Source organism: Dermacentor andersoni, chromosome 9 (genome assembly GCF_023375885.2).
Source record: "Dermacentor andersoni chromosome 9, qqDerAnde1_hic_scaffold, whole genome shotgun sequence".
NCBI lineage: Eukaryota > Metazoa > Arthropoda > Arachnida > Ixodida > Ixodidae > Dermacentor > Dermacentor andersoni.
This window is the reverse complement of record NC_092822.1, coordinates 52,987,419-53,006,785: the sequence shown is the minus strand read 5'-3', so window position 1 is coordinate 53,006,785 and position 19,367 is coordinate 52,987,419. Positions and strand designations below refer to the sequence as shown.

Below are 19,367 nucleotides of genomic sequence, written 5' to 3'. Positions count from 1 at the left end.
CATTTAGTTCCGCATTCAGCAATTGTCTACCTCCTCTACCGCCGTTTCATTACTTTATTTCGAACCATGGGGACAGTAACTGAACTCTTCAGCTACACTACTTTTTCAAACTAGAGCGAAGGTAAGGAAAAGCTTAAGCCCATTTCTCCCTATGTTTTTCTATTGAAAATAGTTAAAGGCGTTTTTTTACAACAGCCATGATTTTTATAACTTCGGCGAGTATCTCAATTTGCTATGCCCGCTCCTGCTCTACCAGATTATCCATTTATTGGCATCATCCACACATCACAGCACTACACATTCGAAACAAGGAGTCGTAGAGGCTTTGCAAGGAGCGTGTTTTCTGTGAAATGTTGACACTAGGAAGCTTTCAATGATGCACTGGTAGAAATATCTTTTCACATGAGAAAACCACGATCAGACTACGAGACACACCATAGTAGGGGAACACCAGATTCATTCTGGCTCCCTGGGAACCTTTAAAGGGGCCCTGAACCACCCCTCGAGCTTAATACAATAACATAGTCTGCGGGTAGCATACATTGCTGTGCAGTCAAGTTTCACTGTCATACGCGATACATGCAGCTCGCAAGCAGGCTGCGAAATCACCTTCCTCTCAAACACACTTTTCAACAGGAGCCTACTCCTCATTCTCTTCTGGACACCTTATTTCGTAACAAAGTAGATTCCCATACGCGGCTGCTATTGGCATATTGGTCTGCTGCGCAGCGCAGATACCGCCGCCGCTGTGTGGTGCTGCCACGAATCCACTGGCTAAGCGAACTCCGGCTAATGAAATTTGAACTGCGCCCCACGGCGACATTAAGAAGGTGGAGTGTTGTGGGCACGCCCCACTCTGCCATATCCTTCGCAGTGCAAGGCATCGAAGAAGGAACAGGAGCACAGCGGAAGTAGCGTTTGATTGCCAAATAACTCTGCTTCTGCTGAATTTCCCTTCAAATGCCTTACTCCACTTCGATAACAAGTGGTTCAGGGCTCCTTCAACCTGCATCTAAATTTATGCACACAAATGCTTTTTCCTCAAGTGGAAAATTGCCAAATCCCCCACTGGAAAATGTAAAACTTGCTTCTTAAATGAATGGGTGAAACGATTTACAGTGTAACCATGGCCAAGATGAGCTTAGCAATGTCATTCCTCAAACAAGGAAAGCACACACACGAAACGATACACAGCCTTGGTGTTCACCAATTTATTTAAACGCGTCCATCAGTAGTCCCTGTAAAGAAAAGAAATAAAGACAAACATGTAGAATTTGCCTCTGCAACACCCTCATAATGCCATCCTTACTTTGCGACATAGCCATCCTTCTGGGCCAACCGAGTGATGGAGTCATCAGATTCCCCCTGCAAACAAAAACACATGGTTCATTACAAGCCAGACAAGACATGACAACAATATGCTTTGACCAACTTCAAGGAGAAAGAACAGTTTTACTGTGGTCAAACGTGACATGTCGCTGGAGCCAAAATTTCAACATTTGTCTCAGTAGGAGCAACAACTGTTGCAGTTGCTGTCATGATGAAGATATTCAATGTTCTATCACTGTTACTCGCCAGTAACACAGTGGCATGCTCACATGCGACGCTACAACTCTCGAGAAATTCAACATTGTGCAAGCAAGCAAGTCAATGATGGTTCCCACAATTATGCTTTCTCAAGCATCCTATACATAAGGTGAACAGCTCAGCAGGAACATTGATGTGAGTGAACACAATTCTTGTGCCGGCTGTGGAAAGTACAGTGCGACCCTTGCTTCACTGCTGAGCTGAGTAGATGGTGGTAGTACATCCATTTGGCTTCCATAATTTTGCAGCCAAGGCAACCCTGCATTGCTTGTTTCTGTGACATATGCTCATCAGAAATGCAACATCACAGCAATTGTTTGGTGTGCTAGAGCATGTGAGAACATGAACAGAGTGGACCATAGTTTTAATGTTCAGCTAAGACAGTAAACAGTCGAAACTCGTGATAACGAAATCCCACAACAACAAAATTCTCACGACACTGAAACATTTTCATATGCCCGGCGAACGCTCGTAGGAGTCAATGCATTTCGTACCTCTCAGCAATGAAATGTCGCTGCACTGCAATCCTGCATCAACGAATTTTGCCAGAACTCTACATAAGTTAAACCTGGATGTAACGAACCTATATGTAACGAATTCCTGGATTTAACGAAGTTTTTGAATTCCCCAACGCTGCCCCCATTGAAGCCCATGTATTTTCGACCTTGATGTAACGAACGCGTTGCGGCGGTTAGCCTTGATGTAACGAACTCCCAAAGCTGATCAGTCATTACTTTTAGCACTTTTAAGGAAAATTCGGCCGAAGAAATGCTCTAGATTATTGAATATTAATGCTGTAAGGAGCCAGCAGCTACGCGAACGCCAGGGATTGCCACGACCGAGCAAAGTTAGCGATGATGATGATGATGGCGGCAACTAGCGCCGCTCCGTGCCTAACGTAGCAGTCTTTTCAGGCTTTGCTTGTCTAGCGTGGCACCAGGTGGCATTGGTATCGGCAGCTGATTTCTCTTGCAGAATTATTTTGTTTCGTATGGATTTGAAGACAAGCATTCTTATTTTGTGATTTTCATTTGTTTCAACGGCTTAGACACACTTATGTGTAAGAATTCACTTGAAAAGCAACGCTGATAGCCGGTTCTTTCATTGCCAAGGCGCCGGAAGGGAGAGGGGGAGGGACGATGACGAACGATATCCGTCACTTTTTTTTCTTTCTCTATGGATGCGTTGTATTCGCCATCTTGAGTGTTGTCCTGCGTTCTGCACGTGTGCGTGTGTCAACTGTGCTCTGGTACTGGTTTGTCCGACTTGTTTTGGAGGTGCTAGGCCTGCCTGTCGGCGTGTAGTCGTGCGTCTCCGCTTCTAACTGCGTCGTCGGTTGGTCGTGATGAGTTCTACTGCCAGAAAACGAAAAGTTCTGTCTTTTGAAGACAAACTCGCAATTTTAAATGCAGTCTCCGCGGGCGAGAAGAAGAAGGACGTTGCCACCCGTTTCAGCATTCCAGCGAGCACACTATCAACGATTTTGAGTGCGGAACACAGCATCAGAAACGCAGTGGAGTCGGGAACAAGCTCGAAGAAAAAAAGACTGAAGCTGTCCACATACACTGATGTGGACAAGGCAGTGTTCACGTGGTTTTTGGACACGCGAGCCAGAAATGTACCCATAAGTGGCGCGATCTTGCAACAGAAGGCAAAGGATTTTGCGTGTATCTTGGGTCATGACGATTTCAAGGCAAGCAACGGGTGGCTGCAGGGATTTAAGAGCCGGCACGGTGTCGTCGGAAGAGTAATCAGCGGCGAATCTGCCTCCGCAGACAGCGATGCTGCTGCTTCGTGGGTGGCTGACAAGCTGCCTGGAATCCTGAGTCGCTTCGAGGCGGCTGGTGTCTACAATGCCGACGAGACAGCTCTATTTTATCAAATGCTTCCGGGCCGCACGCTAGCGTTAAAAGGCGATGACTGCCGCGGTGGAAAGCAGAGCAAGCTCCGCATAACGATTCTGCTGTGTGCCAACCTCGACGGCACAGACAAGCGAGTCCCGCTAGTTGTCGGCAAAAGTGCCCGTCCCAGGTGTTTTAAGGGAACGAAGCGTATGCCCGTGAAGTATGTGGCGAATTCCAAAGCGTGGATGACTCGGCCAATATTTTCTGAGTGGTTAAAGGAATTTAACCAGGACGTCAAGCGGCAAGGCCGTCAAGTTTGCCTACTGCTGGACAATTGCTCGGCGCACCACGTCGAGGGCCTGCAGCTGTCGAACATCGAACTGCATTACTTCCCGGCCAACTGCACGTCCCTAATACAACCCCTGGACAAAGGGGTCATTAACAGTTTTAAATGCTGTTACCGGCGCCGACTAATCCTGAAAATACTTCTCGACATCCGTCTGGAACGGGAGATGAAGATCGACATTTATCAAGCAGTCGAGATGCTTGCTGCCTCCTGGCAAGAGGTCAGGGCAGAAGTTATCGCGAATTGCTTTTTAAAGGCCGGAATAGCCAAAAACGCACGGGCTGGTGCCGACGAGGAGGAGGAAGACCTTTCTACTCCGTCCAATGTGGCCGAGGCGTGGAACGAGCTATGTACTAACGGTGGTGTACCCGACGACGTTGAACTGACTGACTTTTTGTTTGCCGACAACGCCGCCGTGACTACAGAAGAAATGTCTGATGCAGCAGTAGCTGAAAGCGTGCAAAATCCGGATGGCGGTGATGATGGTGCTTGTGAGGCAGATCCGTGTGACGTGCCTACTGCAAAGGAGGTGATGAACGCAATGGACGTTATGCGCCGTTTCGTCGGCTCGCTCGACGATGAAGGAGCTCTACACGATTTAGCCTCTTTGGAGCGGCGTGTTGTGCCTACACTCGTGCCGAAGAAGCAAGCGGAAATTACGCAGTTTTTTAGTGTAAAATAAATGATTGAAGGGTGAGTTCACCTTCACGGATATATTGAGCTATTTGGTTTCGTTTCTGCATCATTCGTACGAGCCTTCACGCGAAACCTGCATGTAACGAAAACCTGCATGTAACGAAAAATTGCGAGCTTTTGTCAGCTTCGTTATATCCAGGTTTAACTGTATTACTAACTTGCTTAAGGCTAGCAGGTTCCAAAATGTGCTCTAATGTCACTGTATTGCATTAAAATTGTGGAAAATACCACATTACACTTGTGTGAGCGCCGCAATTTTTGTTCACAAAAACAACCAAGCGCCGGAAGCGATCAGTGCACTGGAACACGTCATGGCCGCCATCTTGTTTGTTGATTGCCATTTAAAGCGGCACCCATGTTGCTACCAACATGTGACAATGGTTCTTGCACGCCTGCTAGATGAGATCATAGATTGTTGTTCAAAACGGTGTTCAGTTTGCGTTCCCCGCAGATGACGACTCGGAGAGGTCTAGGCCAATTGCGTGAGGCGAAAGTGAACACAAACTGAATGCGCATTTTGAACAACAATCACCGATCATGGCAGTGAACTGCGTAATGTGCGCCTCGGTGAGAAAAATGCAGCAAAAACAAAAAAAATACACGTTCCACCGACATGGAATTGTTTATGCTGCTTGAGATTGCAATCGCAGCATACGGAGTGTCATGCATCGGGCCGTGATTGAGCGGTCATCTGGGAATACGCATCCCTTGCTTCAAGAACACTGGTTTTGGTGCCACCCTACAGGCATCGTGTGCGGATTCGGCACCAGATGTAGATTTATGCTAAAAGGCAATTATCTCGATCGTTTGCCTTCGGGCAACAGCATGCAGTGGAGAAATACTGCTGCATGCGCTGTTGCTCTGCGTCCAGTGCCGAGTTACGCAAAATCTCGCAAAAGTGATCACATCTGTAAAACAATTGACTGAGGATACTGCACTGCGGCAGTACGGCCAGGGCTGGTCGACGCATGCGGCGTGCTTTGTACTGTCGGCAATGCAGTTCTATATTATCAAGCAAAGCTCGCAAAGTAGGCTAACAGAATTTGGACAGCAAAGTTTTGTTTTGCAATGCATTACCTATTGGTGCTGTCTCTTTTCACAATTCTTGTGAAAGCGAATCTTTTCGCGTTCGCTAGCGATTTCGTGGTTGCGAGGTTGAACTGCACATATATAGAGCTGCTCTGCAACATTGCACACACAAAAAAATCCATGCTCAAAAAAAAGTGTAAGGACATTTCGTGGGCAGAACATCGCATCAAACTTTTGAATGAAGCTCCTGTCTCCAATATGCCTGTAAGCTTCTCCAATGCCAGAGCCATGAAACCTGTTACACTCTCAATGGATCGCAACCATTGTGTTCCTGCTCCTCTCATGAGCATGTATAAAGTAGAACGGCTTTGACCTGTTTACCGTGGAAGTCCCGAAATTAATGAATGCATACCACTCCCTCGAATCACAAAGCTGCGAGTGCCAATACTGTAGCCAGAGGCACAGCTTACTAGTGATTGAACACACATGCATATTCATTATAAAGGTGTCTCAGCATTCACACAAATGAAAACCTACTAGATCTGCACGGTACAAGTTTATACATTCTCCTTTCCACCCAATAAGTTACAATTACCTCACAGCTTCAAGCAGCAGTGGCTTCTATTGACCCTTTCTGTGCAGCAGTTTGTTCTAGAGAAAAGAGATGGCGCTTTCGGCGGCACGCCTCAGATCGCCTCAGCGACAGCGAACGAATACGAAACCATTACCGCTTCCAGTTTGCTTCTGTGCGATCAGCTGTCAGAAATGCAACTGAGTTTTCGCTAATACACTGTGCTCCATTCATGCCAGATTGAATCATGAGAATTGAAGACGTGTGCAGTAGTTGGCTGCAAAAATAGTGACTGGCATACTAAGAAATGGAATGAATCTGTATAGCCAAGTTGGCGGACCGTTGCTGCAACTATCCGTTCACGTTACCGGCACTTTCAAGGATACAGAAATTTCCTCATACGCCAGCGTTGCATCGCTAAGCTTCAAAGAAAGTGCTTCAGACCCAGAACGACGGCAAGAGTGAGTACTGCTCGGTAAACAATGAGAAAGGGAGTAGTACAGATTCCTGCCATAGTACGTTTCGCGCACAGTATCTACACACATCTACACCAACTGGCATGGAATCTTACTCCCACTATCAACGTGTCAATAAGTGAATGAGCACACCCTTGAATATATGCACACCATATAGGCACAATAAATGATGGAGTACGCCGATAACACACGAATGGTTGAAGCTGAATGTTTCGTGATGGTCCACAAGAGTAAGCGAGTTAGTAGCGATAATACATCTTTGGTACAAGGTATTGCAATGTAGAAAACAGCTACGTTCCAAGTCCTACACACAGCAAGAACAAATCTACCGGAACTGAGCACACCTGCGAGTGATCGCACAAAGAAAATTTAATCAGTCGGGAAGGTGACAAGCTGCTGATTAAAAATATTTGCCAAATAATGAACGAAGAGCAAGACATACTAATCCTGCTTCGATTCATGAGCGGAAAATTTGGATAGCTTGGAATACATATTTAGCTTTGCTTTTTAAACAAGTACCATACACACTGCTCGCACCATTTGGACATAGCTTAATCAGCTTCCAAAGCGCATTTGCATGTTCTCCGAAGCTGTGGCCAAAGCTTCGTGTCGTCCACCCAGTCGCCGCCTATGATATCTCCTGAAACAGGGGTTTGCTAAGCCGCATCAGCATCATACACTCATTGTAAACGGGGAGGAAACAGAGGCAGTTGAGGCAAGCAATGGATGCGTCACCATGTGATCAAACGTGGCAGTGTCCACAAGATTGCCACGAAAAGCGTCAATAAGTCCCACTGGAGGCTCCCCTCATGATACCAGCTGAAAGGTAGGTCCTATAACTGTCATTCACCATATTAGCATATGTTTATTATTTTTTTTTATCCTGAGAACCACTGCAGTTCAAATAATCATACCAAATCAAGTTTAGCATATTCAGGATCACTCGCTCTATATTACCTAAATTATGCTTTAATATTGCTATATTCTTTTTGCATTCTTTTTCATTGAATGTTAGGCATTAAGTGTCCTGTGGAACAACATTTAGCTTTAAAGGGCCCCCTCACCAGGCCCCATAGTGGAAGTTGCTACGTGTCCACTAAGGATCGTTCTGCCGCAAAAATTTTTCTAAGTTCGCTCATATATTGCCGAGATATAATGATCTCAGTGCCACAAACCCATGAATTCAGGAGTGCATTATGTAACCGTGCAAACGATAATGGACGAAGAAGGAAACACAGGACACGCGGTTGTGCAGTTACACAATGCATTCCAATATCGACCACCATCTAGCTCACCTCTCCCTGTTAAATGGAATTCAGGAGGCGACCTACACTGCCAAGTGAGACACCCTCGCCACTCGCCCCACCTAGCCTCCACAAGTGAAATTCCTTCCCTGCGTTCTTCCATACCGGACCTCGAGGGTCGCGGATGCATACTTCACGGGCCCTGCCTTCATTTTTTTCTTCCTCCTCGCTTTCTTGCGGCGCTGTGCATTTCCACTGATGGCATGTGTGAGAGCTGTTGTGATTGTCTTGTTTCGCGCAGCGCACGATTTTGCGCGCTGTGCACGAGGTCACCTGACTAGCGGTATAAGTCAGTGCTACACGAATACTGAGGCAGACACAAGCGGATCGCAGAGCATGATACTGCCGGTGGAACACGGAAGAAAATGACATAGTTTCAATGTCTGCGCATGCGACTGCACGACGTGGGAACAAGCAGACGAAACAGAAGTACATCTCTCTTTCTGCAGTGCAAAGTAAAACAAAAGCATGCAGACATTCGGTTTGTGTTTTATTATTCTCCTAAGCTTTAATTCGTCCATTCAAGCAACATATTTCACAAACAACAGATGTTGCCTTGAATAATTCTCGAAGTCCTGTATTACCACGAGCAAAACCACAGTGCAAACGTGTACGCAGGCGCACTAGCACGTGTACGTCATCCTCCGGCTTGGAGAGCAGTGAACGCGAGGAGAACGGAAAATGGCATTCGGTTTGAAATTTGAGATCTTTCCGCAATGTGTAGCAATGCATGCTCTGCGCTTGTCAGCTCAAAATGGCCAGACCTGGTGCGGGGCCCTTTAAGGGGGGACACGGGTTGTGGCGACCAAAAATCTCGAAAAAAACTCTATTTCTTTTTCTTGCATTTTTGGAATGTACAGCTATTATTGCATCTATATTGTTAATTTCATACCGATAACATCAGTATTTTAGCCGCAGTGACGCCTTATACGACATGTACTAGCTGAATTTCAGGCGGAACTTGCACTGAAACGGCATATTTTCCGAAACGCGCGCCTGCTCTTCCACGTGTGCTAGCGCGGACACCTTGGTCTCATTTGAAAGAGGCGACTTTTCCCTTCAAATTCCCGCCAGAACGGGCCCCATTCAGCCATTGGCCACTTATAAAATGCGCGGCAAAGAAAGGTACTAGAACGCCCTCCTATTCGTCACTCGGTGCACGTGACTTGAGCTTGCCTCCCGATTGGCGGAACTGCATGGCCATCGTCTGCTCCGCGCTTGGAGCCGCGCACTGAGGTGCGCCATCTTGCCCCAGTGTCAACGCGATATCTGAAACGGAACGCAAATTTCGAATGCGGCACAAGTTTGGTGCGCAAAAAGTGGGACGGACACTCATCGAAAACTTCAAAAAACGCTGCTCAACACTGCAAAACGCTCAGGACGCCACAACCTCAGCGACCGATGCCGAAATCGTCGATGCAGCAACGGCAGGCCTAACGACCGCATCGGCTGCTGCGGATACTGTGACAAGTCCGCCTGCCGTTGACCCTTCGACCCAGCGCTCGCGTACAGCAAGATACGATCTACCGGCAACCCTGCAAGCGGGAGGAGGAGGAAGCAAAAGCCAAAGCAAAGCTATCGGAGTTGTCTTCCGCTCCAGCGACGGAGAGGAAACGCGAGTGTGGGTGACAGTACCGACGATGCACTTCGCCCGCCTGATGGGACTACGTTTACGATTGTGGATTTGAGTGCCGTGAACACTTTATTAACATTTGCGAACTGCAACATCTGCAGTGGTGCCTTATAAATCGTCCGAGACGAGCGGGAATACGGACTCGCTGTGAAGCTGCGTTTTATGTGCGCAAATTGTGGAGAGATTGCGTCGGTCTGGAGTTCGCCGCGCGTTCACAGTGCTTAACGAATGAAACCCTTTGCTGTGAACGTTTTGGCTACGCGTGCCATGCAGGCAACGGAGAACCGACAGACCGCGTTCAGTGACGTTTGTCTCGTTGATGGGCATCAGCCGTCGGGCTCTTCACACGAAAACGTGCCAGAGCTACGTGAAGACGAAGTTGACGCCAGCGGCCGATCGCGCGGCGCGTTATCTGACGAGCGACTGCGCGCGGTCGGTTCGCGAACTTTACGCCGAACTGAACGTGGGTCATACTGGGAACATCGTTGTGTGCAAGGGCAAGGGCCTCAAAGGACATAATGAAAGAACTATGTCTAAATCCGAGCGAGCAAAGTCGCACCCTCATGGCCGAGAAAGATAGGCGTCGAATGACAGCATCAGCCAAGAAATGCAAAGCATCAGAAAATTTCCGCCAGTCCCTCAAAAAGCGGCACACCGGGGCTGGGAGTCAGCAGGACTACATGCCTGGTGCCTACTGAGCTGTTACAGCTGTAAATTTGTAAATAAAGTAGGGTTTTGCACGTTTTCTCACTTTTCTCAAAACATGTTTTTGGGTCACTTCACTAGACTGTCGAAGTGATATCTCATGATCTAGAACAGCTAGAGCACTAATTCTTTCTTTAGCAGAAAGCCTAATCTACATATTACAAAGTGCTGAGAGCAGAATTTCAAATTTGTGCGTATGTATATTTCCATTTTATGAATTTTCTTTTGGTGTGGTAGCCTTAGGTCAAGGAAAGAATTTTGATCACCTGCAGAATGGCTAACTAAAATTTCATTTGAAAACTTTTTGCAGCATTGCAGTTATTGCACATTATAGTATCTAGCTATGCAAAAATATTCACTTTCTTCTGAGCAGTTTTTTTTCCGTTGTCTCCGGAAACAATAGAGTGGCAGCACCGTCAATCTCCTGAACTAATGTACCTACAAGAAAGATTATTTCATATTTGAAATCAGCATGAAAAACTAAGTAAGCTTGTATATTTTCATCAGATTTGGCCATAAGATGCAGGAAATAATCTCCACAACCCATGTCCCCCCTTTAGAGAAAGCTTTAACTCAAAGCCTCCTCTATATAAATACATGGTAAATGAGAAATCATTTTTCTTGGCAACCACTGCACCTGATGAGGTTTGTTACACATAAAAGAAAAACTTAAAATTTAATGACTGTTGGAAGCAGATTTTTTATTTAGGCTCTTATTCTCATTATAAACATCGATAAAAATTGTGAAATTTAGAAAAATGGAACTATCATGTCAAGAACTCTCTAGCTCCCAATAAAAAAACGATATCACAATTACGCAAACAGAATTTATTATACATCTAAAGCGGACAAGGTTGATATACACCTCTGTGGAATGTATTACTAATCTGTGAACAGGTCTATTGCAAAAGCTCTGTAAACATTGTAACAAATCTATATAAGCTGTAAATTATACTAAATTTCTGTTTTTGGTGCTGAGCTACGAGTTTGTAAACTTCGCGCTTTTTTGTTTTCAAGCTTACCAATTCTTATTTAAAAGTTCAAACCCTTAATCAACACTCGACTTCATACAGTCACTAGAACTTTCTAAAATGTACAACAAATGTAATCAAAATTGATCCACGGTTATTTCAGAAAAGCATTTCTGTCTTTTACATGTATTTGAATAGGCAGCATTGGAGTTGGGCCCGTGCTAAAGCTTCCTCTTAAACGTTTAGGCTACCCAATCTGCTCATTCAACAGGGGGAAAAATTTCTTCCCAGAATTCAGGGTTATTTAGACATGGTTTTGACATAAATCGGTTTTAAGGTGAAAAGAACTAGTATCATGCAACAAATTCAGATTGATGGGCCAGTATGAAGGCATTTTTGAAGTGGACGCAAACTTTTTGAATGTTTGAATATTTGCACACTCTTAGTTATAGCTGCTGAAAATTAAGTTTACTAAAAGCAAGCAATAAATCAGTAAAACGACGCAATAAAGACACACAGGCGGCAGGTGCCAACAAACAACTGCGCATATGAGAGAGAGAGAGAAAAAGAAAGAAAGATGTGCCACATTCGTTTGAATATAGGTCCACCCATCTTTTTGAATATGTTACCCAAAGTGAGCCTTCAACCTACATTCGTGATCAAACAATCACAACCTATATTCATGAACAAAGCAAGCAAAAGTACCGAGCTAATGGAGATCCTCCAGCGTGCCTGCCATAAAGTCAGTCTGAAAATTACCCAGAGTGGCTTCCATAAATATTGCCAATCCAAAGAATCCTATGACACCAAGGATGACGTCCTTTGGTTACCCAAAAACATAGAAGAAACATCCTACGAGGTTGATTTCTGCAGCACTTTCTATGAGAATGCTGCTTTTAGCATGGCCTAGCGAGATTTTATGGCTGAGCTTACCATAAATGAAAGTGTGTCATGTTCAAATTTTGTCATTTTTCGAAAAAGATATAGGTCGACCTATATTCTACTTAAATTGAGGATGACGCAACGAGCTATGGAAAGAAGAATGATGGGTGTAACGTTAAGGGATAAGAAAAGAGCAGATTGGGTGAGGGAACAAACGCAAGTTAATGACATCTTAGTTGAAATCAAGAAAAAGAAATGGGCATGGGCAGGACATGTAATGAGGAGGGAAGATAACCGATGGTCATTAAGGGTTACGGACTGGATTCCAAAGGAAGGGAAGCGTAGCATGGGGCGGCAGAAAGTTAGGTAGGCGGATTAGATTAAGAAGTTTGCAGGGATGACATGGCCACAATTAGTACATGACCGGGGTTGTTGGAGAAATATGGGAGAGGCCTTTGCCCTGCAGTGGGCGTAACCAGGCTTATGATGATGATGATATTCAAATTAAAATATTGTATTTCTCAGCGAGTTCAATACTTAAGCCCGCCTATATTAGTGTTCAACCTATATTCGAGTAAACACAGTAAGCATGTTCGTGCCTCTGTACAAGATAGCCACAGTGAAACTGTTTGCTGATGTCTCATATCATGAGGAGTCATCATTTCACTAAAACATTTATCCTTGCATTTGATGAAAAGGGCTAACATTGATAAAGTTATGCCATCACTAATACATGTCTCTGCATTCAATGAAAACAAGCTTTCTTTCATTATGTATCGGTATTACTGTACAGGTGAAAAATGAGACAATATCTGTTTTCGTCATTAAAATGCCACTGTCAAATTATTTGTCAGCATGTTGCATTCACATGTCTAAATAAATTTTCCTACTTGCACTTTTGAACAAACCATTGGTACTCAGTGCCTGTCTTGTGTGTCTCTCTACTTTTGGGTTTTTGCAGAGTTCTAGCATTTAAGTAGCAATACACCCAGGCATTCAATGCATAGCGAGGGCCTTGATTGTGGAAGGAGTGATGCCTTCAAGTAGCATATGATGCATTATTGGCTAACTGCCTGCTCCTCTGGAGCACATACGACTTGATGATACTGTTATGTTGTCAGGCGTTGAAGATTCGGTGCATGCACTGATTGTACTTTCATCTATCTGTGGTGACAGCATGATAATGGTAGAGATACGGACTGAACGGGTCATAGTCAAGCATACATGCAGTCAGCTATGTGTTGACAAACTTCGGCTTTCTTAAAAGAGAGTTTTAGTTTAGGGGACGCAAGCGGCTTGCGTACGCAAGAACTAGGGGCGACGGTACTGCGCATGCGCAGACCGCTACGTCTACTTGCGTCCTTGGGGCGGCCGAAAACATCGCTGCCCCTAAGCGGTCACGTTATCTACGTGACTCTCGAGGTGTACGAGAACTTACGAGTAGCTAGCGGGTAGATAATCCGATAAATCTTTCGCCAAGTGTCGAGAGATGTTGTTTTTATATATATGAGAGAGGTTAAGCGTGTCCGGTATTTGGCTAAACGCAAGCGGACAGGGCGCTGGGGTGGGGGAGTAAACGGGAGCGATCTACATGGTGCATCCACCTGGTGGCGTAAAGCTCAAACGGACAAAAACAGCTAATATTGCTGTAACCAAGTCTATTCTACCTCGCTGCTGGTGTAAATTTTCGGCACTGGCGTAATCGTGTTGCTGCCAAAACTTTACATCCGCAGCAAAGTAAAATACACTTGGTTACTGCAATATTAACTGTTTTTGTCTGAGCTTTGCGCCACCAGGTGGCTGCACCATGCAGGACGCTCCCGTTTACGGCTCCGCCCCAACCTGCTCCGCCTGCGTTTACCCGAATACTGGACACGCTAAACCTCTCTATTAACTGTTTTTAATAAGAATAGTTTTATGTGCTTAACTTCATGTGCTTGATTTCATGTTTTAAAAAATGATAACGCAGCAAAAATCAGACGTTGATGGCGCTGCGACCTCACTGCAGCTTGCGTTTGGGGCCGCTAACCTAAGCGCGTTTCTGCTTGCGTACGCAAACGCATCCAAGCGCAAGGGGCCCCAACGCCTTGCGTCCCCTAAACTAAAACTCTCTAATACTAGACAGTCCCTCTCAGGGATACTTTCACTTTGACGACATATTGTGTGACTATCACCACACACGTCGACGAACAATAGTGTTCCAGGCCAAGAATGCTGTCGCTCGGAGATGCCGACGTGTCTGATGCTAGTGATGCGAAATATCTCGTATTACCGAACGTAATCATGTGACAATACGGCACACACTTTTCAGCCATTCATGGAATAACGCCGCTTGCTTTCGGGCGAATTTGGATATTTTGGACTGCCATTTATTTCGAATTTGGGGTGATCCCTGACAAGCTCTAATTATCAGTCAGCGACGCCTAAATAATGTGAAATTCAATTATTAAGCCGCTTTCGTCGTGTGCTATTCACGTCTGCAGACCACTGAGGCCAGACACATATTATGCAGTCGGTAATTTTGCCGCACTTCAGCGCAAAATCTAGTTTTTTATCAGGATGGCACAGGAAATCTCATTTGGAACAATTTGACGCAGGAGTGCTATGTGATGGAACGGCATTGCACACATAATGTGAAAGATGAGGGTTCGCCTATCAGCGGGAACTTTTCGTCCCCTATCATTTCTTTTTTCTTGACTGATTTCTACATTTGTCTGGCATTGTCTTGGAGTGATGCTACTGGCTCATGCCGTTTTGGAGCAGCCAAAATTCCTTTTGGAGCAGTAAAATGGACTTTCAGAGCAGGTTTATGAAGCTGACTGCAAACCACATTATACGGAGCTACTACAGTGGGCAAGCCACGTGAAGGCAGCAAGTGGTCACTGGTTCATCAACTCAATCCAAACAGCAAAAATGCTTCCTACTCCTCCCTTCATCGCAATCCGGTGACAAAGCAGTGGCTTAGAAAAGCATGGAAGCACTTGCACGTTTTATGTGCAGATTTCAGAGGCGTTTTCAGAACCTTCAGCGTGATCTCGCTGCTACAAATCTATCCTTTAACACGGAGCAATCTATGAAAAAAGAAAAACGTATGTTGATAATGCAGCAGAGCCTAAAGTAATAGACGCACTCTGCTTCATTACATCCCTAAATAGAATGGAAGCCTTTCGGCACATGGTGGGCATGGATTTCTCATATATCGCAGAAATGTAGCAGGATGTAGCAGGCTTTGCCTCTCAGCACAGCGGTAGCATCACTGGTCTTGTCTCAATTGCTTACTTATGCTCAATACCAATCTTTGCTATGTGCTTCAACTTATTTCTACGGCTACATTATTTTGTTCTTGTTTTGGATGCCCACAGTGGCATGTTGCTCGCGACACTCTGGTGCCGAGCTGCCAATCACGCACCAAACCAGGTACCAGCTGAAACAAATTGCTGTGGAGCGTACACACTTCGATTTTGATGACTGGTAAAACGGCACAAGCACGGGGTGACAGCGTACGAGTTCGCATTTTGTTCGAAATCGACAGTACTCTCAGTCGTCCACAGGATTCACAATGCACAACTCACCATGCGGCGGATGGCACCACAGATGGCATAGGCCGTTGTTTCGCCGGTCGCCCGGCCCGACTGCTCATCCACCTAGAATACGGGAGGTCACTTATCAAAATGGTTTCAAAAAAGCTGTATAGCTAACCTCAAGTAAGCTTTGTGCTTTGCTATGTAGTAAACGGTCATGGCAGTACTGCCAGGAGCAACTCAAGTCTTACGAAGTCTACAATCACATCACGTGGCCTTCGTATTTTTTATTGCTCTTAACAAACTAATTCTTCGTTAAGTTGAATCAAGTGCTGAGTACCCATCGTTCCCAAGTATGAACGAACATGATCAACAATGAATGGCACAAATACACGCGTAAGTACCCCATCACGCGCGCGCACACACATACACATGCACACTGTACACAGTTACGTGACGAACAAATGATGCAGCACATGCTCTAATGTCGCTGCCTAAGCATGTCGCAAAAAATGCTGAACGCAACTTACAATGGCCAAGTTGATCTGGATGGAGGCATGGTCCTTGGCGTGGATGATGCGGTTGCTCGTAGAGCTGCAAAAAGTTTTACCGGGTCAGATGTTAGTTTCAACACTCTGGGTCATCACTCGAAGCGGAAATATCGCGTACAACGCAACAAACCGCAGCCGGCAGAAGAGAAGTGCTCAAACACGTGCACTCACCACTTGCGGGGAATGTACAGATCCACGTATTCTCCGGCCTCGTTCTGCATGGTTGGCTAACCTGAAGTTGCTCACGAACACTGTCACGAAAAGAAAAAGACGATTAAATGCCGCTTTCACGGCAAATATGCCACGAAATCACCGTGCAAAATTTTGCCATACCTTCAGAAATGGCGTCAGCGTTGAGAAAGAATCAGAGCTGGCGTTACCTGTTTTCGGATTATGCAGCCGCTAAGGAAGTACGGCGCTAGTAACTTTATAATTTTAAACATTTTTTTTCTAACCACAGCTGCTACAAATTATAAAATAACGTAAGAATTTTTATACTTTGCCCTGGTTATATATAAAACTATTATTTGTGTTGAAAATACTTTTTATATCAACACGCAGTTTCAATGTGGCTTACGGGCTTTTAGAGCATGCATGTGTCTAGTCGTTTACCTCAAACACGTGTTGTTGCTGGCTGCTGCGCCCTTGCCGTGGCCGGCGACGTTCATTCGGCAGAAACTTCATTCATTACCAACAGCAGAGCTTAAGCATACACAAACATTAAATTTTGTGCTCAGCAATCCGTGCCTCGGCAGTGAAGTGTTCAACCCAGCCGCGTTCACTCTTCTGCTGTGAGCATCGCCGATTTCAAGTCGTCAGCATGGCTAAAGCGAAAAGGATCGGGGCTAAGAAAACAAGCTCCTTCAATAAGGGAACGCACAGTTTAAACCCAGGTAACGCCTCAAACGACCCCTTGTCTCCAGATGTTCATAAAGTATAGTGAGTTGTGTGGTTTCGCTTTGATATATAAGCTCTTGACAAGATCCGGTTCACCTGTGAGCTGTCGCCGATGGCCAGTGTGAAGATGACAGTTAATGTTTCGACGTGTTCGATGTCTTTGCAGACCGACCAAAGAAAAGCAATGACAGTACAATGCGAGACAAGTCGACGATCAAGCGTCTGCTCATGTACAAGAACTCAAGACCGTACAGGTATCACGATAATTATTCACTGGTCTATGCGTGTTCGAAACTCAAATGCAGCATATGTTGATCACGATGACCGCGGACTCACACACTATGCCCGATTCCAAATACTCGGTGCCATCACAGATCAACTGCGCTGGCAGGTAGACGCAGGTGCAAGTTGTGACATAACCGCAGCATCGCACATATTTGGCAATTCTGTCAAGAGCTAGCTGGTACGTCATCGTGGGAATAGCGCTACTCCTTAAACACAAGACAAAAAATGTGAACTAAAATTGCAGATCTGTCTAAAAGAGCTGGATGCCTGCACACGTGTTTTTGTTCTCATAACTACACATGCCGATAGAGAGAGAGAGAGAAACATGAGAAACCACTGCAAGTTTGTCACACATTAGCTCTTGAACAAATTGTCTTAGGTGGTTTTGGTCAAGTTCCACGTAAACTCTCAGTTATTTTTAGTGTAACCCATAAGAAGGAACCCGAAACGGGTGAATTTATCTCTGTGAAAAGTTATCTAATGTCTTGTGATGCGGGATCTGAGTGGCACAATGGCGTATTTTGCATTAAACTATGTGCCTGTCTTTATACTTTTCTACTGACCGCTCATTCTTAGGTCCGTTTAACATTCTCTCTGTTCTGTGTATGAAGAGCATTTCAATTGTGCAGCGATATTTCACTGTCCAGCTCTGCTTTCTTATTCACAGCAGTGACCTGCTGAAAAATTTATGTTTCAAAGAAACTTTGTGGGCAGCTTATTTTGTTTCTGCCATGTACAATTCTGCATTCATGTCCTAAACTTTGCTGCTTGAAATCTGTTTTGAAAAGCAGGAAAGCTCTTGATGATGTGACGGCAACTGTAGATCTATGAATGAATTGCTTGTGTGACACAAAGCAGCATTAGCATAGTTTTAAATGCAATTTCGTGGCTTTTCTATGTTTGGCTGGCAGAGGTGCAGAATACACACGTTTGCACCGTGCATAAAAAAAAAATACGCCCAACATTTTTGCAGTGGCATCTTTGTTGTAATGCTGCCACACCAAAATAATATAATTTACAAATATAATAATGTTTGGGTTTGACCATTAAGAAGAAAATGCTTAGAAAGAAACATCAGGCGACGGCATGAAGGATCTTTGTAAGTGCTCAATGCATTGTGCATATTGAAACTGGTTGTCTTTAGTTCTGATTCAGCTGTTCTTTCACAACACTGCTCTTCGTGGCGTCTTTTTGTTGCCTAAAGTGAGGGTATAAAATCTCCAACAGTTTGTTAGCATCAATTCCGTGCTGCCTGTCGTTAACCGCCCTAACTTTTACTCACAGAAAATTGTGTCCTGCTTCTTTATGCCTGTGGCAATGATTTGTGTTGCAAGGGCATATAGGTGCTAAGCAGTAAATAGGACAATAATGGATATGCATTGTGCATTAGCACTTGTTGTGTGATAGTGCTTGTGCATGTCATGCTGTATTGTTTACTGCTTCATGTGACAGCCTGCTCCTCGCTTTCCCTTTCTTGTTAATTGTATGTGTTCAAAACAAATAATAATGTGACATGCCCTTGCTACAAAAGTAATGAAATACCAACTTCCCCAATCTGCCACCCTTGTAACCTATGGGGAGTATCAAATGCAATGTTTTGGAAAACTCATCAAACCATACTACACACCTGTCATGGTGGCTTAGTGGCTACGGCATTGTGCTGCCAAGCACAAGGTCGTGGTATCAAATTCCGGCCATGACGGCTACATTTTGATGGGTGCAAAATGCAAAAAGTCCCATGTACCTTGCATTCGGCACACGTTAAAGAACCCTAGGTGGTCAAAGTTAATATGAAGTGCCCCCGCTTCGATGTGTTGAGGTTTTGGCCTGTAAAAACCAAGAATTTAATTTTAAGCCATAGGTTTATGTCATGCAAACATGATAAAGAGAACTAGTTTTCCAAACTGCTCTCAAGAAGTCTGGGTGTTCATTAAGACATGCGTGTTGGATGTGAGGTTGACAAATGTTATGGGCCGCACATATACTCTGCACCAGTTAATGGTCAATTTTACTGCTCAATGCACATTCATTGTATCAAGAATGGAGACAGGAGTAGATGTGGCACTTGA

At 44.9% G+C, this 19,367-nt stretch overlaps 2 protein-coding genes and 1 long non-coding RNA gene across 3 annotated transcripts in view; 1 reads left to right on the top strand and 2 right to left on the bottom strand.

Annotated features, from left to right (window-relative positions):
- Positions 1–1,195: 1,195 nt before the first annotated feature.
- RpS21 (ribosomal protein S21) lies at positions 1,196–16,547 on the bottom strand. Its single transcript, XM_050175904.3, has 6 exons — positions 16,450–16,547; positions 16,288–16,367; positions 16,096–16,159; positions 15,617–15,688; positions 1,310–1,365; positions 1,196–1,238 (listed from the first exon to the last, which is right to left on the bottom strand). The coding sequence occupies exons 2-6, from the start codon at positions 16,335–16,337 to the stop codon at positions 1,229–1,231; spliced, it is 252 nt and encodes an 83-aa protein (XP_050031861.1). The 5' UTR covers positions 16,338–16,367; positions 16,450–16,547; the 3' UTR covers positions 1,196–1,228.
- Positions 8,331–10,728, bottom strand: LOC140213088 (uncharacterized). The gene is made up of 2 exons (XR_011889994.1): positions 9,244–10,728; positions 8,331–9,122 (listed from the first exon to the last, which is right to left on the bottom strand). It is a non-coding gene; the product is annotated as an uncharacterized lncRNA (long non-coding RNA).
- A 172-nt stretch (positions 16,548–16,719) lies between the features above and the next one.
- Positions 16,720–19,367, top strand: part of Ns2 (nucleostemin 2) — a 28,527-nt gene continuing 25,879 nt past the window's right edge. Inside the window, exons 1-2 of the mRNA XM_050175876.3 lie at positions 16,720–17,009; positions 17,180–17,267. Of these exons, the coding sequence (XP_050031833.1) occupies positions 16,937–17,009; positions 17,180–17,267 (161 nt within the window). The 5' untranslated portion in view covers positions 16,720–16,936. The remainder of the gene's footprint in view (positions 17,010–17,179; positions 17,268–19,367) is intronic.

Excerpts from the sequence above, each read along its gene's own strand:
- RpS21 (XM_050175904.3), bottom strand. The coding sequence starts at position 16,337 with ATGCAGAACGAGGCCGGAGAATACGTGGATCTGTACATTCCCCGCAAG. Across the intron at positions 16,160-16,287 it reads CTGTACATTCCCCGCAAGTG|CTCTACGAGCAACCGCATCA; the intron begins GTGAGTGCACGT and ends AACTTTTTGCAG. Across the intron at positions 15,689-16,095 it reads TCCAGATCAACTTGGCCATT|GTGGATGAGCAGTCGGGCCG; the intron begins GTAAGTTGCGTT and ends CCCGTATTCTAG.